The 23,916-nt window shown below is 45.6% G+C and overlaps 1 protein-coding gene and 1 long non-coding RNA gene across 12 annotated transcripts in view; one reads left to right on the forward strand and one right to left on the reverse strand.

Annotated features, from left to right (window-relative positions):
- Positions 1–5,727: 5,727 nt before the first annotated feature.
- On the reverse strand, positions 5,728–22,224 carry LOC310847275. The gene is made up of 3 exons (XR_014565752.1): positions 22,087–22,224; positions 12,748–12,849; positions 5,728–6,658 (listed from the first exon to the last, which is right to left on the reverse strand). It is a non-coding gene; the product is annotated as an uncharacterized lncRNA (long non-coding RNA).
- The window catches only part of KCNQ2 (potassium voltage-gated channel subfamily Q member 2), a 146,457-nt gene continuing 143,463 nt past the window's right edge, over positions 20,923–23,916 (forward strand). For 4 of the 11 annotated variants that reach the window (XM_083744209.1, XM_083744207.1, XM_083744208.1 and 1 more), the window contains exon 1: positions 20,931–21,582. In XM_083744209.1, the coding sequence (XP_083600335.1) occupies positions 21,290–21,582 (293 nt within the window). In that variant the 5' untranslated portion in view covers positions 20,931–21,289. Of the gene's footprint in view, positions 21,583–23,916 lie in introns of all 11 variants that reach the window. The other 7 variants (XM_083744206.1, XM_083744202.1, XM_083744205.1 and 4 more) reach the window with 4 other exon arrangements.

The following is a 23,916-nucleotide window of genomic DNA, read 5'->3' on the forward strand; positions in this document are numbered from 1 at the left end:
AACGAATTAAGTTCTTAACCCGAGGTACCACTGTACAGATTATAACACACATCCGTAGGGGAGCTTGCAAGCCTGACGGGAGCTGCTCTCGGCTCGGTTGGAAGCTTTCCCCCAAGATGAGACAGCTGGTCCTTCCCTATGACAGCAGATGAATCACAAGAAAACATCATGCACAAAAGTCTTTCTCATGTTCAGATTTCACATCTAGCCTGCTGTTTTGCCAGTGAGCCTCTCTCTTAAGAGGAGCTGCCCAGAACGTCTATGTGACTTCTATCGTTGAGGGCTGTAGCTAGGAAATGGATATTCCTGGATACCAGAGTCCGAAGTAACAGCTTTGGATCTAGCAGCATCCCCCAAACTGGACAGAGTGCAGCTCTTGTGGGAATCTTCAGGGTGACAGGAGAGGATATATTGTTTCTTAATATCCTTCCTAACTTGCGCTAGCAAGTTCCTTTACTTAGCAGAGTTTACATTCCTCTTTTCACGCACACCAGATAGCTGGTTGCAGGCTCGTGTGAGCCTCTCACTATTAAACAATTCAGTCTGTCTCAGATTGAATTGTACATTCCTGGTAAGTTCCCTTGAATCCTTCTTAAAAAGAATAAAGACACCACGATCTTATTCAAAGATGATAAAAAAGTTTACTCACATCAGTTCATAGTTGGATTCCTGAAGGAAAACCTAGTTACAAATATGTACATGTAGATCTGCCCCATATGGGGGAATAATCCCAGTGCTTCTGCTAGCTGAGTAGCTAGCAGAGCAGTCCTAGCTAAAAGCTGGTCAAACAACGACGGAAGTCAAAGAGAGAGAGAGTGCTGCGTGACTTTTCTTACCTGGGCAGGTAAGGTCACACTCACCTTTAGTCACATGCAAAGGAAGGATGCTGCAGCCGGGAGGAACAGGAAGTTTCGACTGACTGGACCAAAAATTCCTCCACATGTCTTCTCTAGCATTACAAGGAATGCTGTACTTGACGGCTCTCATGCATCATACCCCACAGCTCTATCCTGAACAGGGTGCTGCCCCATTTCTCAGGCTTGAGAACTTGCAACATGCATTTTCAGGATTCAAGTTCAATTCATTGGCCGGCATCCATTCCATCATTGCCTTCAAGCACCAGTCAACACCTCAATTGCCTCTCCTGATTCAGATCCCGGAGCTGAGAGATAAAGCTGGGCGTTATTCACAATGGTGACACCTCACTCTAAATCTCCTGTTGACAGATCCAAGTGGTTTCAGATAGATGCTAAACAGCATGGTGGACAAGGCAAAACTCTGCAAGGATGCAAATGTTTCAGGGGGAAATGGCAACGAACGGGAAGTGAGCAACATGAGCCGAAGAGGATTTGGGAGGCTGAGCTCAGCATCCTGGATCTTAATTATGCTGTTTAAAGGTAAAGGGACCCCTGACCATTAGGTCCAGTTGTGGCTGACTCTGGGATTGTGGCGCTCATCTCACTTTACTGGCCGAGGGAGCTGGTGTACAGCTTCCGGGTCACGTGGCCAGCATGACTAAGCCGCTTCTGGCGAACCAGAGCAGCGCACAGAAATGCCGTTTACCTTCCCGCCAGAGAGGTACCTATTTATCTACTTGCACTTTGATGTGCTTTCGAGCAGGGACCGAGCAACGGGAGCTCACCCTGTCACGGGGATTTGAACCTCTGATCTTCTGATCAGCAAGTCCTAGGCTCTGTGGTTTAACCCACAGTGCCACCTGCGTCCCTCAGGGTAGTGATAAAGCGGCATATCAAATCCAAACTCTTCTTCTTCAGCAGGGTGGGCATCGACCGGGGCTAAGGCAACCGTGCTCCAAGATCACTGCCCTTGCAGGAGACAGGGTTATGGGTGTCCTGCTTTGAATCAAATCACTGAGCAGTGCAAGTTGTCATCCTAGAGTAATTAACCTTGGATTTACTGCATTGCCTTGTAAGTCATTCCTTTCCTGGGGGAGCAGGGCTTACGTGGTGCTCTGTGCACCAAGCTGTTTTGCATCGCCAGTGTCAATGGTACCTTCCATTGGGGACACTCAGCAGGGAGTGACATTGCCACCATTAATGAGCAATGCCCAGTGCCCTCCGAGAACTGCTGATGCCAGCTCTGCTGTCACCCTGGTCCTCTTTTCCTTCCTGGACTTGGAAATGCCCCTTAACGGGAGGACCGATCTGGAGTCAGTAAGTGTACAAACACTGTGGATGCCAAAATCTCAGGCGTGGTGTTAAAGAAGACATGCTATCAGGGTCTAAACACAGAGTCTAGGGCAGCGGTCAGCAAACTTTTTCAGCAGGGGGCCGGTCCACTGTCCCTCAGACCTTGTGGGGGGCCGGACTATATTTTTTGGAGGGAAATGAACGAATTCCTATGCCCCACAAATAACCCAGAGATGCATTTTAAATAAAAGGACACATTCTACTCACGTAAAAACAAGCTGATTCCCAGACCATCCGTGGGCCAGATTTAGAAGGCGATTGGGTCGGATCCAGCCCCCGGGCTTTAGTTGGCCTATCTATGGTCTAGGGACAATGTGTGCTGGTCCCATGGGTTACCCGAGAGGCGAGGTCCAAGACAGGTCCATGGTCGAAGGTGCAGTGTGGAGGCAGTCTGTAGTAGCTGCAGCTGGGTGCAGAGCAGGGAGTTGGGTGAAGTCAGGAACAGGTTTGCAAGCAGGGAGCCAGGGCAGGTCAGGAGCTCAGGCAGGAAAGCAGGACAGGGTTCAGGCAGGAACTAGCAACCAACAATGTTGCTCCTGCAACTTGGGACTGGGGCTGGCTGGCTTTTATCTGCCCCGAGGCATGGGGAGGGCCTGATCCTCTGGTGATTCGCCTCTCCTGGCCTGGAGGCGAGCACTCCTCCGGCGCGAACTTAGTTCCCTCCGCCTCTCTGCCCTGAGCCTCTGCAGCTCAGGAGAGGCTGGAGGGTTACCGGACCCAGAGGCAACCTCAGCTTCCTCTGACGGGGCTGAGAGTGGAGCACCTGCAGGCAATGGCTCCTCCATCAGCTCAGGAGCCAGAGCAGACTCGGCTGATGCCTGCGCCTGAGGCCTGGGATCCCTCAGGTTCAGCATCCGAGTCCGAATCCCAGGCCATCACACAATGGGTGGTAATGCCCCATGTGAGGGGGTTAGATTACCTGGGGGCAGGGCAAAAAGAGGCAAGGAGGTGGCAGGGGGAATCTGGAGGTAAAATTGACAACCAGACTTTGAAAAGCTGGTATCACTGGATGAACCACCAATTTCATTGAATTAATTAAACGAAATAGTTTACATTGCATTTTTTAAAAAGTGCAATTAATGGTTGCTATTTTGAATTTCAGAGGGTTGTGCAAACCACTATTCTGAATAATGCTTGGTATAGGGTAGGGGATGTGTTTATGCACTCTGGTAGTGGGATGCGGGTGGCGCTGTGGTCTAAACCATGGAGCCTCCTGGGCTTGCTGATTGGAAGGTCAACTGTTCGAATTCCTGCGACGGAGTGAGCTCCCGTTGCTTTGTCCCAGCTCCTGCCAACCTAGCAGCTCGAAAGCAGGCCAGTGAAAGTAGATAAATAGGTACTGCTGCAGCAGGACGGTAAATGGCATTTCTGTGCACACTAGTTTCCATTACGGTGTCCCGTTAGTCCTGCTGGCCACATGACCTGCAAGTTGTCATGACCTGTCAAAGTTGACATGACCTGTCAAACTTTGACATGACCTGTCAAAGTTGCCTCGGCCTGAAAGCCCACCGTGAGCATGTGGTCCCCCAGAAAATTGCAAGAGGAGAATGTGGCCCTTGAGCTGCAGATGGTTCCCTACCCTGATTTAGTTCAATGACCTGCCAATCAAAGGTTGTAGCCTTGATTCTTATATCAGTTATTGAATTGGACTTCCAAACAGCAAAAGCAAAGGGAGCCCCAAGGATAATAGGGACGCAGCTCCCGGAAAAGATGGTTAAACTATTTATGCATGCAACAACAGCAGCCGGTATCCTGTATGTGCGGAAATGGAAAGGAAGAGAAGGACTAATCAAGGAGGAATGGCTTCAGAAGTTAATAGGCTATTCAGAAATGGCGAAAATAAGAGAGAAGAGAGACGAAATGGGCATGGAAGAGTGGAGACCCTTTTTGGACTGTTTAAAGAACTGTCATAGTCAAATGAAAATGTGGGCAGGGTTCAAATTATGAGCAGTGGAATGAAAACAATGCTAAGTGAAATTGTATTAGATAAAATTGTATTAAATGAAATTGTATTTTTTTATTGCATTGTATTAAAGGTAAAGGTCAAGGTACCCCTGCCCGTACGGGCCAGTTGTCTCTGACTCTAGGGTTGTGCGCCCATCTCACTTAAGAGGCCGGGGGCCAGCGCTGTCCAGAGACACTTCCGGGTCACGTGGCCAGCGTGACGAAGCTGCTCTGGCGAGCCAGCACCAGCGCAGCACACAGAAACGCCATTTACCTTCCCGCTAGAAAGCAGTACCTATTTATCTACTTGCACTTAGGGGTGCTTTCGAACTGCTAGGTGGGCAGGAGCTGGGACCAAAAGACGGGAGCTCACCCCGTTGCGGGCATTCGAACCGCCGACCATGCGATCGGCAAGCCCTAGGCGCTGAGGTTTTACCCACAGTGCCAGCCACATCCTTGCATTGTATTAGATGAATACAAATATTGTATTGTTGTTTAGTCATTTAGTCATGTCCGACTCTCTTGTATTTATTGTATTAGATAAATACAAAAAAAAAAAGTGTGTTCTCTAAAGCAGTATGCAAAAGGTGGGGATAAACATTTCATGGAAGTGAGGGTGGTTAAGTCAAAATTTTAAGAAAAGCATATATTGAAATTTAAGCGAATCTGTAAAAATTGTGAAAATCAATAAAAATTTATGACCTGGAGGGGAAACGGATTCCTTCCCACACATTTAGTCTCTGGCCTGCCCAGTCGCTAAAATTATTGCATCCTCCTGGCTCTCAGGCCGTGTTTCTGCCTTTCCGTTGAGCGAAAGGAGCAACTCCTCCCTCTCTCCCTCTCTCCCTCCCATCTAGCTGTGCTTGCTTAATAATTTAAGGTCCGTCTCTCGCTAATCCGCTGCCTCTGATTGGCTGACTCAGCAAGGCACTTTGGTCCTTCTCTAAAAAATTCATAAGGCGTTTGGAAGTGGGAGGCTGTTTGCTGCCAGTGCTGAGTCGGGGCAATTTGATCCATCCACTGCCCTTTCATTGGTGTAGGCGGGTTGCTCCGGCAGTGCCAATAAAATAATAAAATAAAATAAAATAAAATAAAATAAAATAAAAGCCCAGGCCAGGTGGAGTGGCTTTAGCAGACTGCTGAAATTCCTTTAGAAGGGACCTTCCTACACGTGGTGCCAAGGAAAATGCACAGAGGGATAGTTTAAATAGTCAGAAATAAAGAAAAAACACCATACAAGGTGTCGCTCATCTGCCATTCATTCCAAGCAGTGCATGGGGACGCGACTTCAGCTTTGCAAGTTCTTGGGTTCTCTAGAGGAAAGTAAATAAGCAGTATCTTTAGCGGTATGCTTCCTTGTTTTTCCAAAACTCCATTGGCCTGCCAACCTTGTTTGAAGGAGTTCATGAACGTTGATGCAGTAGTTCTTCATGTTCTCTCTCTTTTTTATATATTTTTTAATTGACAATTTCAACATAACAAATTATCAAAACAAATCATCTTCTTTATTTCCCCCCTTCCCCCGTCCCAGCTCCCCAACAACCCCCCCCAAAGACTTCCTTCAGTTCCTCTCTCTGATTTCTCAACTCATGTTGTTCTCTGCATATTGTAAAATTGTATACATCCTTGTATTATCTATCTACTATCTTAACCCTCACAAAATTTGTTTATGTTTATTCAAAACCTGCCAAGGAGTCCAGTTCATTTTGTTGTCTTTTTAAGTAATTTGTAAAAAGTTCCCATTCTTCTTTAAAGTCACAGTTTCCCTTATCTTGCAATTTGCATGTCAATTTCACCAGTTCTGCATAGTTCATCAATTTCTCTTGCCACTGTTCTTTTGACGGGGGTTTCCTCATTCTCCCATCCTTTTTCTATCAAGACTCTTGCTGCTGTTGTAGCATACATAAATAAGTTCTTTGTTTTCCTTGGCAGGTCTTGTCCTACAATCCCTAACAAAAATGCTTCTTTTTTTTTTTTACAAATGTCATTTTAAACATTTTCTTCAACTCATTATATATCATTTCCCCCTTTTTTTAAATTTCTCTGCATTCCCACCACATATGGTAAAAGGTTCCTTCCTTTTCTTTACATTTCCAACATATGTTTGACCCAGTTTTATACATTTTTGCTATTTGTACTGGTGTTACATACCATCTATACATCATTTTCATGTAGTTTTCTTTCAAAAGAGAGCAATCTGTAAAAGTTCTTCATGTTCTCAAGGCCTAGAGCCCCAGTGGCGGTGTTGGCAAAGCCAGTTCCTCTCAACTGCCCCAAGTCAGCAGCTTCACACTCCTTTTGACATCACCACGCATGTTCTTCATCCAGGAACTAAATATCCAAACTGTGATGTCTTTCAAGGAGACAGTACCAGGTCTCTCTGGAGGGATCCTTTCTGCTCTGGCCAAATTCCAGACAAATCTGAATCAGCTCTATTTGGTTCAGGATCTGGGATCTGGCTGGATCTGGTGCATAGCCCAAGGGGCTTCTTCTTAGACCACCAGCTGTCAACAAATATATGGACAACAAAATTATCGTCATCAACAGTAGCAACAACAGGCAAAGGAGGGGAAGTTTGACAGGATGGTCCCTTGGTAATAATCCTGCATATAGCATCAGCACACATCCAAAAGACATGTGCACGCTATACGATGTATCAGCAGAGTGAGCAGAAGCAAGATTGTGTAGGAATTGTGGCATCAAGCATTTTATTACATCTCATGTCAGTGGTGTTACAGCCTCACTGAGGATGTAGGCTGACTTATCGACATTCTTTGACATATATACCTGTACAGAGAGCATATTAACGCCCATCGTCTTCTGCAACAATGGGAGCTTTATCATGTATAATGAGATAAGAATCCAGTGTCTCTATTTAGACCAGGTCTCTCCATGGTTTTAAGTTTGGTAATAAGTTATTAACAAACAACTTATTCTCATTATACATGATAAAGCTACCATATTTTTTGCCATCTCACCCCTTGCTTTTTCCTGTAAGACCAATTGCAGTCGTTAACAGTCGTCAACCGGTTTACCACATCAGCCAATCACCCATTCCCACCACCCTTCTGAGTAATACCCCTCCCCACCGTCTCACTATATATAAAGGTCTGGTGGCTTCTGTTTCAGTGTGTCTGAAGATGTGTGCATGCAAACAAAAGCTCATACCAGTAACAAACTTCTTGTTGTTGTTTAGTTCTGTCCAACTCTTTGTGACCCCATAGAACAGAGCACACCAGGCACTCCTGTCTTCCACTGCCTCCCACAGCTTGGTCAAACTCATGTTCATAGCTTCGAGAACACTGTCCCACCATCTCGTCCTCTGTCGTCCCCTTCTTCTTGTGCCCTCCATCTTTCCCAACATCAGGGTCTTTTTTTTTTTTAAATATTTTTATTAATTTTAAGAAATACAGAAAAAAGAATAAAGGATAGTTATAAGAAAATAGAATAGAAGAATAACCAATTTCCATGTTCTTTTTCCATCCAATCTAAAGGACTTCCCCACATCCTCCAAACCCTGCGTTCCCTGTCATATAAAACATCAGCAATTTGTTAACTTATTTCAAAACTTATTGTATCTTCCATTTTATCATGTTCCCTTATTTCAATTTTACTATAACCCAATTCTTGTATGCTTTGTATTAAACACAATAAAGTTATTTCCTTATTTTACCTCTAAATTCTTGTATCTTAATTTTCATTTCATTAACTTACATTTGCTGAAGCTAGAGTTTCCTGAAAGGTGCATTTTTTTTAACATTCATACAGCTTATAGTGTTTTTTCAAATAGTCCTTAAACTTTTCCCAGTCCTCCTCAATTGTTTCTTCTCCCAAGTCTCGGATTCTGCCAGTCATTTCAGCCAATTCCATATAGTCCATCAACTGTGATTGCCATTCCTCCAGCGTGGGTAAATCTTGTGTCTTCCAGTATTTTGCAATCAAGATCCTTGCTGCTGTGGTAGCGTACATGAAAAAAGTTCTGTCCTTCTTAAGCACTCTCTGGTCTACCATTCCCAGAAGGAAGGCCTCTGGTTTCTTAGGTAAGGTAAATCTCAGTACCTTTTTTAGTTCATTATGGATCATTTCCCAGAAGGCCTTCACTTTCGGGCAGGTCCACCAGAGATGAAAGAATGTCCCTTCCGCCTCTCCACATTTCCAACATTTATTGTCAGACAGATGATATATCTTAGCTAGCTTGACTGGGGTCATGTACCACCGGTATACCATTTTCATAATATTTTCCTTCAAGGCAGTGCATGCCGTAAATTTCAAACCGGTGTTCCATAACCTTTCCCAGTCAACATCAGGGTCTTTTCCAGGGAGTCTTCTCTACTCATGATGTGGCCAAAATATTGGCGCCTCAGCTTCAGGATTTGTCCTTCCAGTGAGCACTCAGGGCTGATTTCCTTCAGAATGGAGAGGTTTGATCTTCTTGCAGTCCACGGGACTCTCAAGAGTCTCCTCCAGCACCATAATTCAAAAGCATCAATTCTTCGGCGATCATCCTTCTTTATGGTCCAGCTCTGACTTCCATACATCACTACCATAACAAAGTTAGCTGGTCTCTAAGGTGCTACTGGAAGGATTTTTTTAAATTTTGTTTCTCGAATGGTGTGACTTTATCCCCAATGGCACACTCTTCCGTTGTCCCTTGAGACAGATGGATGCCAATAATTTTCATTCTATTCCTTCTCCAAACTCTGAGCAGCATCGCTGCCAGCAACTCCAGAATTTGGAATATTCATGAACATCCCATAGCAGCTCAGCAAATTGTTGGGGAAGGCTTGCTCTCTGATAAGAACGAGCTTCGCTATTGCCAAAGCACAACTAGGTGTCTAGAGCAATTATTGACATTTCAGTTGTATTTTTAGCATACCAGCAGGTGCCCTTTGTGTTTGTATGTAAAAATTGGAAATGAGTTGGAGCAGGGATGGAAAGCTATTGTTGTGTGCATGCAATATTAACATGGCAAATCTGAATGCTTCTCAAAACAGACAAACAGGGATTTCTTTTAAGCAGCGATAGGTCAACTACATTGCGATTCTTCTGGCCAGAGAGCTGGTCTCATCAAGCCCAGAAGAAAGGCGAGGAAGACCTTCCACAAGGTTAAGCAGGGGAGAATTCATATGAAAGCTTCAAATCATTTGCATTTTCTAATCTAGCTGGATGAATCTGCTGAAGTTTCGTGCCCTGTTGCAGGACATCTTTGGGATTCTAGAAGCTGCAGTTCTTGTGGAGAATTTTCAGAGGCTGTGATAGCTCTGAAGGCTGGGTTGATGCTGTCCGCTTATGGCTTATTATTTTGAAAAAGCATTTGACATTCTCTTATTACACAGGTGTTGTTAGGCACTCAGGTACCCGTCCTCTTCAAGCTTTTAAAAATACCGTATTTTCTGCTCTATAAGACACACCAGACCACAAGACGCACCTAGTTTTTGGAGGAGGAAAACAAGAAAAAAAAATCTGAATCTCAGAAGCCACGAGAGGGATCGCTGTGTAGTGAAAGCAGCAATCCCTCTTGCTGTTCTGGCTTTTGGGATAGCTGCACAGCCTGCATTCGCTCCATAAGATGCACACACATTTCCTCTTACTTTTTAGAAGGGAAAAAGTGAGTCTTATAGAGCAAAAAATACGGTACTCCACCCCCCCAGCATTTTGCTGTGTTTCTGTTTCTCTGTGTTGCTGATTTCCAGGTTCCTTTCTCCTCTTGCACAGCTCCTTAAGCATTTTAATGGGGAAAAACCATGGTTAGATCTGATGCATAGATAAATGCATAAATATAGGTCTTCTTCTTTTTTTTTTACAGTAGTAAAATAGAAAAATGTGGAAGAAGCTTTGAACACATGTAAGGACTAGAGAGCAGCATGCTAGGCTTAGGTCTAGAAAATCTCGATCCAAACCCTACTTTCAGGAAATGGATTATCATAGTTCTGTGGAGCAATATGCCCTGAGACTCAATTTCCTCGGGGGGCCATTAGGGGGCACATCAGAAGATGGCTGATAATAACATCTCTCCGACCCATACGAGGTAATTTAGAGGCTATGATGGGGGTAATTAGCCTCCTTAACCCCCCCAGGATTGTGGGGGGACGACGGCCCTTGCCTGCTGTGCCCTCTACCACCCCCAAATTTGTGGGGATGGAGGCACTAGGCACAAAGCCCTCCTGTGGGACTTCAGCACTCCTGGACACTGTCCCTGATTCGCGCCACTAGCTGCAAGAACTTCAAAAGAAACAATTTGGACGAGGCGAACTGCATATACTTCAAGGAAGGAGGGGGAATAAAGACTGCTGACAGAAGACATCTCTGATAAAACAAGGCATGAATAAAACATGAGAAGATACGTCAAGATACAATACGGCAAATGACTGAGGGGGGAAGGAAAAAAAACTTCCCTTTCTTTTTCTCTGTGATTAAACAAGAATCCCCTCCCCTTATGAGTCAGAAATGTCGTTTTAAGGACTTAAGCTGTGGATTTAAGGCTGTGTGGAGATAAACGTTCGAACCAAAGCATGTTTCAAGACGAGCCTGGAAGGTATAAGAGCTTTGGAATGACGCAGTTAAAAATGCCGTCGCCATTTTGGGAAGCTCTGTCGGAGGTCTTGAGTCTGGGAGGAGAAAGAGAAACAAAGCTGTTTATATATTGTGGATTAAACTCCTCAGTGGGACTTAAGAGCGACAGCTTCGTAAAATTATGATGGAAAGAGCGATATTATCTATGAAGGAGATGATATATGGAAACCATCTGGACTTGGATTGAAAGAACGGGAAATTCACACAGGATTATTATATTTGTGTTTATCGGCTTAAGGAGACTGTCAGAAGAGATCATAAAGAAAAAAGAGAAATTATATGAACAAGATATGATGTGGAAACAGCAAGATAAGACTGGATAGAATTATGAACTCTGTTTGGACTGATTGGGACTGATTTGGACATTAACGCAGTAGCAAGAAGATGATCAGAATCCCCCTTCGGATCTTGAAGTATGGGTCCCCCCAACAAAATTTAAAATTTGGCTTTGTAATTCGGAATTTATGTGATGTGATTTAATTTGATGTGATTGGCCAGTTAATAAAAAATTATTTTTTTAAAAAAAAGAGATTCAATTTCCTCGTGTGCAAAAATTAGAACAGCAATGGCCTGCTCTGCCAGGTTGTTGTAGAGGTGATTTTAATGAAGATAGTAATGTAAAACACTTTGTACATGGGTGGTCTTATTTACAAATAAGATCTGTATGTGCAACAAGCAATGCTAATTTTTTCAGGGGCATGGCCTGTCAGATTATCGGAACCAAAGCAGAAGGCAGAGGATAGAAGACAGATGCCCGCCAAAAGGTCGACCGAGATGTTTGTCAGTCAAGAGTGACTAAGGGAGCTAAATTTATATAGTCTGGGGAAAGGAAGACTCGGGCAACATGGTCACAGTCTAAAAATATCTTCAAGGTAGCAATATAAATGAAGGGAGGGAATTGTCCGTGGTCCCAGAGGAAGGGTAGACAAGGAGCAGTGGCTGGAAGGTAAAGAAGGAAAAGTTTGTTTTGGAGATTAAAGAGGGGAGAGTTAACTTGAGAGTCCCTTGAGAGTTTATTCATCTTGTACAGAGGTGGATATTCAAGGGCTATTTGATCTGGGAATTGGGTGGAGGTGCCTTAGCAAAACTCCTTCTATATCTTTATCATCTATATATCTTTATATAAAAGGTCAGCTTTCTATCTCAAATCAGCCCCAAGAAAAAAACCACCCCATTTTCCAAAAAGCTGTCACAAACCAGAAATCACTTGATTGACCATTGCTTAGACCATTGGAAGCATCTAAAGAACTCTACAGTGGGTTATCGATCTATAAGGTGGGACAACTCACTTTTGCAGAAGAACTTACAGGTAAAATAAGAGTCACGTGTGGAAAAGTGAAAAAAAATCACTTTGTTGGAGAATGATATGATTTTATTACATATGTTTAATAAACAAGAAAGCAACATTCCCTCTCCATCTCGCTATGCAAGACGTTGGAATTTGTGATGCTAACATTCTTATAAAATGTATATTGTATTTAATGCCTTTCCCAAATTTCAGTGGTTTCCATTACAGTATTTTACTAACAATGATGAAAGATAACCAGGGACTGTGTTTGCTATTCTCTTTCTTATTCACTACACAATCACAGAGCAGCAAATATCGATTAACTTGTAATTGTTGCTGTGAATGTAATATGAAACTTAAGATGATTGTGGAACGAAGGAGAGTTATCTTTTCCTTTTTATACCTTTTACTGGAACATGCTTTGTTTCTTTGTTGTGGGAAAAAATCAATAAAAAGTATATAAAAAGCAAGCTAACCAGAAATTATTCGGTACAGACATGGCAATGCTCTCCTAAGCGCTCCGTGGTTTGGAAATAGTATAAGTTTCTCCAAGAAAGATGGGAAGAACGTGGGCAATTTCTCTAAGCACTCAGTTATCCTCCAGTAGGGCCTGCCCAAGACATTTTGCCACCTGAGGCAGACCCCAAATGGAGCTTCCCCCTCTATGCGAGGGAAGAAGGTGTGAGTGAAGACCTACATACATCATGAACATGGAGGGGAAGAATGACTTACATTTCGATCTGCTGCCTCAGTGGTTCTTGCCGCCTGAGGCAGCCGCCTCATCTTGTCTCATGGGTGGGCTGGCCCTGTCCTTCAGTGTCCACCATCCTTTCCCTATAGACAAAAGATTTTTCTCACAATCACATTCCCTGCTTCTTTTTCATTGTTGGTGGTAGCAGCAAGTTGGTGTGCAGCGAGAGGAGTGAATCTTTCCTTCTTCCTCTCCACTGTCTTGGCACATGGGGTCAGAGTATGCACAGGCTCAGGAGACCAAGGGAAATGTCATTTTCCTGAAAACTCTTCTCATTGCCATTTGAATACAATTCAAAGTGTTGGTGCTGACCTTTAAAGCCCTAAACGGCCTCGGTCCTGTATACCTGAAGAAGCATCTCCACCCCCATCATTCTGCCTGGACACTTAGGTCCACCTCTGAGGGCCTTCTAGCGGTTCCCTCACTGAGAGAAGTCAAGTTACAGGGAACCAGGCAGAGGGCCTTCTCGGTGGTGGCGCCTGCCCTGTGGAACTCCCTCCCACCTGGTGTCAAAGAGAACAACAACTACCAGACTTTTAGAAGACATCTGAAGGCAGCCCTGTTTAGGGAAGCTTTTAATGTTTGATTCATTACGGTATTTTAATATTTTGTTGGAAACCCCGCAGAGTGGCTGGGGAAACCCAGCCAGATGGGCGGGGTATAAATAATAAATTATTATTATTATTATTATTATTATTATTATTATTATTATTACTACTACTATTATTATTACTGCTTTGGGACCAGAGTCCTGCATTGCCAGCAAGAGCTGTCCAGTAGTTCAGGAGCCCAAATTGTTGAAGCATGTTGCATCAGCAGCTTCTGTGTACCAGTGGAACACCTTTCGATCTTGTCCTGGAAGGTGAGCAGGCTAAAGTTTGGATTTGGGTTCTTTCACCTGAGTAGGGCCCAGGGATGGGAGGCCTTGTGCTGTCAGGTGGGCACTGACTTCATCATCATCAACCTTTTATTTGACCGTCAGTCAGAAAAAAGTACATTTGTTAATACACAGTTAAACATCCAGGAAGATTTTGGAGCTTTGCAGGCACTGACTTTAGAACATAATACAAGTCTGGTAGATCAGACCAATGGCCCAGTGTACCTGAAGGAGCATCTCCACCCCCATTGTTCTGCCCGGACACTGAGGTCCAGCGCTGAGGGCCTTCTGGCGGTTCCCTCATTGTGAAAAGCAAAGCTACAGGGAACCAGGCAGAGGGCCTTCTCAGTAGTGGCACCCACCCTGTGGAATGCCCTCCTACCAGATGTCAAAGATAAAAATAACTACCTGACATTCAGAAGACATCTTAAGGCACCCCTGTCGGGGAAGTTTTTAATGTGTGACATTTTAGTGTAATTTTGGTCTCTGTGGAAGCCACCCAGAGTGGCTGGGGAAGCCCAGCCAAATGGGTGGGGTATAAATAATAAATTATTATTATTATTATTATTATTATTATTATTATTATTATCCAGTATCCTGGTCTCACAGTCGCCAAAGAGATGCTTGTGGAAAACCCGCAAGCAGGATTTGAGCACAAAAGTCCTCTCCCCTCCTGTAGTTTCCAGCAATACGTATTCAGAAGCATTGCTTCCTCCAGCCGTGGAGGCAGATCATAGCCATTGTGGCTAGTAGCCATTAAGAGCCCTCTCCCCCTCATGAATTCGTCTAATTGTCTTTTAAAGTCCCTTCAGTTCTGGGTTTCCACGTTGATACATCACTTCCTATGTTCACGAGCACTTTCTCTTTAAATTGCATATTCCAGGACACGTCTTTATCTACACTAAAGCAAAAAATAACAATACAGCTTTCAGAGACTGATGCAGGTGGTGCTGTGGTCTAAACCACTGAAACTCTTGGGCTTGCTGATCAGAAGGTTGGCGGTTCGAATCCCCGCAATGGAGTGAGCTCCCATTGCTCTGTCCCAGCTCCTGCCCACCTAGCAGTTCGAAAGCACACCAGTGCAAGTAGATAAATAGGTACCGCTGCGGCAGGAAGGTAAATAGCATTTCCGTGCACTGCTCTGGTTTCCATCACAGTGTTTGTTGCGTCAGAAGCGGTTTAGTCCTGCTGGCCACATGACCCGGAAAAGATGTCTGTGGACAAATGCTGGCTCCCTTGGCCTGAAAGTGAGATGAGCGCTGTAACCTCATAGTCACCTTTGACTGGACTTAATCATGCAGGGGTCCTTTACCTTTTTTTACATTTTGCAAATTGAAAAATTTCCCTGTTCATGGGGTCCTGGGGATGGTCTCGAAGGGTCTTGGGATCCTGTTCTGACCCTCTGCCCAACTCACTGGGGAAATGGGCTATAATAACAGCACTTACTCAGAAGGCCGGGTCAAGTCCAGGAAAGATAGGGAAATAATAATAATAATAATAATAATAATAATAATAATAATAATAATAATAATAATAAAATAAATAAAATAAAAATAATTTTATTTATATCCTGCCCTCCCCAGCCGAAGCCGGGCTCAGGGCGGCTAACAACAGTAAAATAATACAACATTCTAAAATCATTTCATTAAAATTAATTCAACTCAAATTGATGGCAACCATTAGGCTAAAGTTCTGTGACGATTGCCAAAGGAGGGAGTCAGGCTGTGCCCTGACCAAAGGCCTGGTGGAACAGCTCTGTCTTGCAGGCCCTGTGGAAAGATGTAAAGTCCCGCAGGGCCCTAGTCTCTTGTGACAGAGCGTTCCACCAGATTAGAGCCACAGCCGAAAAAGCCCTGGCTCGTAGTTGAGGCCAGCCTAACCTCTCTGTGGCCTGGAACCTTCAGGATATTTTTGTTTGAAGACCGTAAGTTCCTCTGTGGTACATACCAGGAGAGGCGGTCCCATAGGTATGAGGGTCCTAGGTAAAGCCAGGGTCTGCCTCAGAGGAGGCAGAAGTGGTCAGCACCTTGGACAGAGCCCTGTGAGAAAGCTGGCTGCAGTGCTCTCAGCAATGGCCAGGGAGATGTGCAAGGTGCAAAGGCCTTCTGAAGATGGAGCAGCCCAGCCCACCTGTTCGCTCCACCGCCTCTGAGAAGTTGTTTCTGGCCTCAAGAGCTACTGCTGTGTCCTGCAGCTGTGTGTGGGGATGACAGGGACTGCCCTGGGACTCAGAGTGGGGGAACGGTGTTTCTTCAAAAGGTCCTTGCCTCCCCACTTGTGTCCTCCTCTGTTTTCAAGTTTTGGTTGAGGTGGGGTGGGTGGGGGGGTACAACACTGCAAAGTGAGACCATTCAGGGTGTGTCAGGACCTTTAATCTGCAGCTGCACCAAGCAGAACTGGGTGGTCATATAATAATAATAATAATAATAATAATAATAATAATAATAATAATTTTTTTTTATTTATATCCTGCCCTCCCCAGCTGAAGCCGGGCTCAGGGCGGCTAACAACAATAAAATAATACAACATTCTAAAATCATTTCATTATAAAATTAATTCAAATCAAATTAATGGCAACCATTGGGCTAGAGTTCTGTGACGATTGCCAAAGGAGGGAGTCAGGCTGTGCCCTGGCCAAAGGCGTGGTGGAACAGCTCTGTCTTGCAGGCCCTGTGAAACGATGTCAAGTCCCACAGGGCCCTAGTTTCTTGTGACAGAGGGTTCCACCAGAGCGGAGCCACAGCCGAGAAAGCCCTGGCTCTAGTTGAGGTCAGCCTAACCTCTCTGTGGCCTGGGACCTCCAAGATGTTTTTATTTGAAGACCGTAAGTTTCTCTGTGGGACATACCAGGAGAGGCGGTCCCGTAGGTATGAGGGTCCTAGGTAATTGTGCTGGGCCTGGAGGTAACCTGTGAAATGCGGTCCAGGACCGGACCAGAATCCGAAGGTTCTGCTAGGAGTCAGTCCAACAGGGCCAAGGCAGGAAACCACGCAAGGACAGATACAGGATCTAGCATACAGCAATGTTGCTCCCACAACCTGGGGTGGGGTCCAACAGCCTTTTATCTTTGTCAAGGTAGCGGCCGGTCCTGATCCCCCAGCAACTCACCTCCCTGTCTCGCCCGAAGGCAAGCACTCCTCCTGCGAGTACTCAGGTCTCTCCTTCTCTCAGACCTCAGTCTCTGCAGCTCGGGAGACATCGGTGGGTTACTAGACCCAGAGGCCACCTCAGCCTCCCCTGACCAAACCGGTAGAGGAGCAGCTGTAAGTGATGGCCAGCTGGAGGCAACGAGGTAATCCCTGCATCTGGAGCCAGGGCAGGCTCAGGCCCCTGACTCGGCCCAGGTGGTGTTTGATGCAGGGGAACCTGTGCAGACTGGGGCTCTTCAGGATCAGGCCCCAGACTTGGTTCGGATGATGCCTGAGGCAAAGGATCTGGTGCAGACTGAGACTCCTCTGGTTTCGAGTCTGAGCCCGAGTCCCAGGCCATCACAGTAATACAGCATGGACTTGGTAGGTGACAGGGCTGCTTAGAGGTCCTTCTCCTTCTCAGAGGCCTCATCCAGTTCTGGGCTTGCCCCAGCTGGCAGTAGGTCTGATAAGCAGAAGCACTGTTAGATGGATTTTGTGAGCCTTTATGGTTGCTAAGAAACTTATACCTGGAGCTTGGGAAAAGAAACACCTACCGTATATTGCACAGTTGGTCTGAGGAGCTCACTGCCTTGCCTGCATTCATACCTGCATCATATAGATGTCAAATATGTGTGGATACTTGCTCGAACATCAAGAGGGCTTATATTACTGTATATTAGATGCTTAACCTAAGACACATGTAGTGATGGTTACTGTATCTGTAATGTGAGCCAATATTGTGAGGTGTTGTGTTTTTTTGCTACTGTTAGTATTATTTGTATATTATTTCTTTTTTCTTTATTTTATCTTCTTCTTTAATTCCCCCTTTCATTTGCAAATGGAAAAAATAATAGAAAGGAAGAGAAGAGGACTTTTAGATGGAAAAGAGAAAAAATAAGTGCTATAGGAGGAGGAGCAAATCACCGAGAAGTTAATGAAATACCTGGATCAGTCTTTCCAGTGGATGCTATCAGAGAGATATCTCCCACCTTTGCAACCTATTTTTTTGGGGGGAGGGGGTATGTGTAAAACAATGGGCTTATCCACACCTCCATTTGCCCTGCTGCCTTTCCCAGGGGAAGCCCATTCTTTAGTGTTGAATCAGAACAAATGGCAATTGATTGTTCTGTGGATTGCCATTTGTTCCAATTTTGCACTAAAGAGTGGTTTTTCTGGAGGAAAGCAGTGGGGAAAGGCAGAATCTCTTGGACTCATGCCTAGAAAGTTTGGGACGAGTGGAAAACAGTTCAGACTCATGCTTTCTAGACACGGGACAAGTGTAGATGAGCCCTTTGTACAACAAAGATGACAAAAGATGAAGCTTTATTTTTCTCTTGCATATCCCAGGACAAGTATTTATTGATGCTAAAGCAAAAAATAAATAAAACAAATACACTTTTCAAAGATTGATACAAATTTATTAATTGAAAATTGACAAGATGCTGGGGCCAAATTGACATTCACCAGAGAGTTCTTAAAGAACTCAGGTATGAAATTCTTGATATTTATTGTTTTTCAAATGTGAAGCTTATCTCCAAACCTGGCCTCCTAACCAGAGTATTGTACACAAAGTACAGTATGCTTTCTGCCCCAGAATATTGGTAGGAAGCATTATTAAGGTTAGAACTGTCAAATGCAAGATAACACAAGAAACAGAAAGCAACTGAGGATGATTACAGGTAGAGAAGGCACATCAAACCACCCCCTTTAGCATCACATTATTGTCCCACAATTGTCCTTGGGTATGAGTAGTCCAGAATCCATATTTCTTTTTATCATGACTAATAAAGGAGAACGAAACAGCAGAGAAGTTGTCTGTGTTTTGATTCTTGCAGCGTGCCCATCACTGAGATATTAATTTTTCCATTAGCGCTAGACTACATATCTGTTGGTGCCAGTCCAAGAACAGCTCTGCAATCAGAGTCCTCCGATGCTTTGCAACGGTTAATTTTGCCACTGGCATAAGGATAAGTAATATGTTATTTCAGGAAGTCAATGCCACATGAAATTTGGGGTTTACTGAAAGCCCATAATGGTTTGATGTTTTATTTGTCTATTGAAAGCTCTTTATGGTTTGTTATTTCACTTGTTGCTGCCTGATGCCAACTTTGCCAGCTGTGGCGCTCTGAACCAAAGTTTTGTGCTGCTGAAAAGCTTGCTTGTTACCTCAACTCAGCTGGGCCAAGAGAACAAACTGCCGGGACCCTTTTGCAATTTTTTTTAAAGCCATCAATTCACAATTGCACCAGCTTTATGTTTTATCTGCTGTAGCTTTGAGGAAGCACCTTGCATCTCAGAGCTTGCAATCATATTCTACCATGGGACTGCCTCAAGATTATTTTGAATACAGCAGGTTTTGTCTTAAAAATATCTTTTCGTTAGAATGATGTTGGAATGAATTTATGTGACTCTAGCAGAAATGTAACAAAGATTTAAGAAAAATAGACTGTTAATTGGTGAAAGGAAGGAAAGTAAACTTATATTAGTATTAAGAAAAATTCTCAGGACAAAAATTTGAAAAGAGGGAAAGGATTTGCTGAAATGGATAATTGACTTAGAATACAAGAAAGGGAGGTGTGAGGAGGTCAGGGAAATAAGCTAATGAAAGTAATGGGAAGATTTGTTGTATTGTTTCCTTTTTCTTTTTTCTTCTTGATTCTTCTTTTTGCTTACTGATTTTTCTTTTTTCCTTTTTGTATTTTATTTTTTCTTGTTTAAAAGGATGTTTTTTTGATTTCTCTTTTTGTACTTCTAAAACTTTAATAAATATCTTATATATATATAAAAATCTTTTCGGCACAATATATGGGTTTGTTTTTCTGTCTTTTGCAGCTTTGTGCATGCGTATGCTTAATCACAGCCCAGTTCTGCATGCTTCTTCTTCTTCTTCTTCTTCTTCTTCTTCTTCTTCACCGAGAAAGGCGGGGTATAAATAAAAATTTATTATAATTTATTCTTCTTCTTTGGCGATCACTCATAGCTGAGTAAGATTGTCTTCCATAAACACGGATTTAACAATGAGTCCGTAAGTGACTGTGGAGGCCAATTCTGGATCCACGCATCCTTCCACAGTGGGGACATTGTTTTTTGGGTGGGAGTTGATCACGGTGTGGATTTGCCAAGCGTGCCTTCCAGTGTGGTTTAGTGGTTAGGAGCGGTAGACTCATAATCTGGTGAACTGGGTTCGTGTCTCCGCTCCTCCACCTGCAGCTGCTGGGTGACCCTGGGCCAGTCACACTTCTCTGAAGTCTCTCAGCCCCACTCACCCCACAGAGTGTTTGTTGTGGGGGAGGAAGGGAAAGGAGAATGTTAGCCGCTTTGAGACTCCTTAGGGTAGTGATAAAGCGGGATATCAAATCTAAACTCTTTTTCTTCTTCTTTTTAGCATGTTTCTCCCTTGCGACCTGAGTTCGAGTGTCAGTTCTGCAGAACCCAGGTTCTGGTTTCTTTGAATAAGGTCGTTGAAGGATTATGCTTTGTGTTCATAAAATTGTAGAGTTGGAAGGGACCACCAGGATCTCAGTTGGTAGAGCACGAGGCTCTTAATCTCAGGGTCGTGGGTTCGAGTCCCACACTGGGCAAAAGATTCCTGAATTGCAGGGGGTTGGACTAGATGACCCTAGGGTCGCTACAATTCTGTGCATAGGAACCAACACTTAGGGACCGAGCTCCAGGGGTTCCAACTTGAATCAAATATTGGGGGGAGGGGGAACCAGGTAAGCTCAGCCCTGAATAACTGATCACATGAGTGGTGTACCCATATCATTTGCCCATCAACGGAGGTGAGGGACTTTATTGGGGGCAAGAGACCTCGGCCACTAGCAGTTGGCTGATATGCTCCGGTTCCTTTGCCACCCCAAAATAAAATATTTGAGGGGCCAGCCGCCTCAGTTGATTGGCATTGCCATTCAGATGGTGTGCATGGACGCCTGCTTTGATCGATCATGCGGGGAGAGCCATACCTGGGGCCCCAATATTTTATTCAAATATCGACGGTATATTTGAATAGAATATTTTGATGGTGTGATTCCCCCCCCCCCCGCCTGCGCCGTTGCCAAGGCTGCCGGCAGCCGGAGAGAGGCGCAGGAAGGGTTAAGGGAGGGGACGCGGGGAGGCACCGCCGGCGTCGGGGCGGAGCTGCGCCAAAAGCAGGCGGAGAGTGGGCTGCCCAGATTGCAGAAGCTCCTTCTCGCTTTCCCTCCACGCCGCTCCCCCTCCCGGCCACCCGCCGCCTCCTCCCTCCCCTCCGCTCCTCCGGCTCCTCCGCCAGCGCGGGGAAGCTGCGGCATCCTCCGCCGCAGCGCCCGCTCTTCTTCCTCCTCCCTCCTCCGCGCCTCTTCCTCGCCGACCGCTCCCCGCAACCCCCGCCATGCCACGGCCCCCATCCGGCCCGGGGCAGCCCCATCGCCCTCCTCACCCTCCTCCTGCTCCCCCCTCGCAGCCCCTCTGAGACCCCCCCTCCTCATCCTCCCCCCCATCGCCGCCCCATCGCAACCCCCCCCCCACCAAAGCAGGATGGTGCAGAAATCGCGCAACGGAGGCGTGTACCCGAGCGCGTCGGGGGAGAAGAAGCTCAAGGTGGGCTTCGTGGGTCTCGATCCCGGCGCGCCGGACTCCACCCGCGACGGCGCGCTGCTCATCGCCGGCCCCGAGGGCGGCAGCAAGCGCGGCTCCATCCTCAGCAAGCCCCGCTCGGCCGTCTCCGGCAAGCCGCCCAAGAGGAACGCCTTCTACCGCAAGCTCCAGAATTTCCTCTACAACGTGCTCGAGAGGCCCCGAGGCTGGGCGTTCATCTACCACGCTTACGTGTGAGTAAAGGGAGCCGGCGGACGGGCGGGAGGTGGTGGTAGTGGTCTCAACTGGGGGGTGGCGGGGGCGGCCTCCTTAAGACCCACCACCGCTCCAGCCGCGTAGGACCATCTCTCCATTCCATCTCCCCTGCCTCCACATCTCTTCTGGCAAGCCGAAAGGCGCCCGCACCCCTTTAATCGATAACCCTTTGAAAACCCAATCCTGCCCCCTCCAGCCACGGGCCCCTCCATCTAGGATTCCTTCCTCCCAGCCAATTCCCCCTTCTCCATCCACCTCCATTCTTGCAGCATTCCCAACCTTTTTCTACAGCAGCATCCCTCCCTCTTCCTCTTCTCCATCCGTCGCTGTGCCATTCCTTCCATCTATCGTTCAGTCCACCTAGGCACCTAGTCGGGAGATCTCCAGTTGTAAATATCTGCCTAGCCACCTACCCTTCTGCCGTCCATCCTTGGAGATCGCCTACCATAGCCCTCTCCCTTTCTCCCTCTCTCCCATCCTACCTATTTGTCTTGGCTGTATCTGGACGGAAGTGCTATCTGCAAGCCGTATCTGCAAGCTGCAAAGAGATGAATAGGCAAGGCACTGCTACCTTTTCCCCATCCCTTCCCGTGCACCGATTTGTGCCAGTTCCCCCTGCTGTTTGCGCGGTAGGGTTACTCGCCAGTTTGCTACTCTTAAAAACAACCACACAAAACCAGAAAAAACCCTGCCATAACCAGTTAGTTTTGGGCCTCGATTCTGGCGCCAGGCTGCTTTGCTTGCAGGGTTGGGGAGACACGTGTCCATTAAGCTTTGCTTAGCCATCGATCCATCATTGGGTAAAAACAGAAAAAGGTGAGAGATGAAGCAACAACCGGGAAGGGGGGTGGGGAGGAAGAGATGGGAGGGTAGAAAAAATGACTCACCCTCTCGCTAAACTAAAAACAAAGCAAAACAAAGAAAACCCAAACAAATGAGGGAGCTATCCATTGAAAGTGGTAAGCTGTATATCTAAAGAAACAAAAACGAAAGGGAATAGTGCTTTGTACAATGCGTCAGTTACCTGTGGAACTCTCTGCTTCTGTATGTTGTGATGGCAGACCTCTCGTATCGGTAGGCTCAGGGGAGCGCAAGATTGGATTGCAGTTAGTTTTTCAGTTACTGAGGACCAAGCTCCATCATCTCAAAGGCAAGATCCCAGGATTGGGCATCGCCAACTTTCCCCGTTTTTGTATCTCTCTCTGAAAAAGACACAGGTCTAGCTGCCTCTGGCAGTGTGGCTGGCCTGCTCTAGTGGATAAATGTTCATTTCATTTCAGAGCCTGTTTGCTTGTGTCTGCATCTCCCCGCTCCTCCGCTTCCAGCCAAATGACAGCTACCTGCTATCGGTCATGTTACTTTCTTTGCAAACAATTGGAGGAATAATTGCAAGGTGAGGGGGGGGGGGGATGACTTGCCATGTACTGTCTCCCCAAGGGCTTCATGCAGTAAATCAAAGTTACTGTTGAGACAGCATTTTGGGATTCTTATGATGATGCTGCCCAGCCTCTGCCAGGCTCTATTATCATCCTCGCCACTAGCCCCAATGTACAGATGGGGAAACTGTTTCTCTTCTGATGGGGAGCTTTTATACAACTGGTTGGGCCTAGGTAGCTGCAGGGATAAAACCCAAAGTCCCATTTTTGCCCAAGATTATGCCTACTGGAGCACAGCGTCTTTTTCTTCCCAATTTTAGTGCGGAGCAAATGCTCCATCCTTTTGTCCCATGTGCAAAGGAGCAAGGACTTGTATTTTGAATGTCTGTATGTACAGCAGATGCGATTCCGTATTGGCTCAGATCTGTGGAGCAGAATTGCTCACTGCTTTGCTCCTGCCTTGGCGTAGTCTCACCGTAGCACTATCTCGGGCTGAATGGTACACAGACCCAACTATATCTCACCCCTCCATGGCTTTCTCTCTCATCATCCCCTTCATTTCTCCTACTCCCCTGCCTGCTTTTAGATTAGAAGTGCCTCTGTAGATCCAGCTCCTCTATTTGATGCGAGAAATGCAAGGCTGCACAGCTAAGACGTCTTGGTTGCCTGCTTCCCCTCCTTGCACTGTTGACATTGGAGATACTGGAGAGATGGCTCTAGAAAGGGATGCAAATTGGAGCTGGGAGCTTTCTCATCAGGAGCAGAGAGGGGAGATTCAGGGACAAAAGGCAGATGTTGACACACCAGTGCTTCAAGGGATGGCTGCATGGATATAATTGCTCAGCTGCAAGAAGCATGTGTGTGTTCCTTTTTTTTTTTTTTTTTAAAAAAAATCAAATTATAGAAAAGACGGGCAGGGGATACAACTGAAAATGC

Source organism: Podarcis gaigeae (genome assembly GCF_964106915.1).
Source record: "Podarcis gaigeae genome assembly, chromosome: 6".
In the NCBI taxonomy this organism is placed as follows: domain Eukaryota; kingdom Metazoa; phylum Chordata; class Lepidosauria; order Squamata; family Lacertidae; genus Podarcis; species Podarcis gaigeae.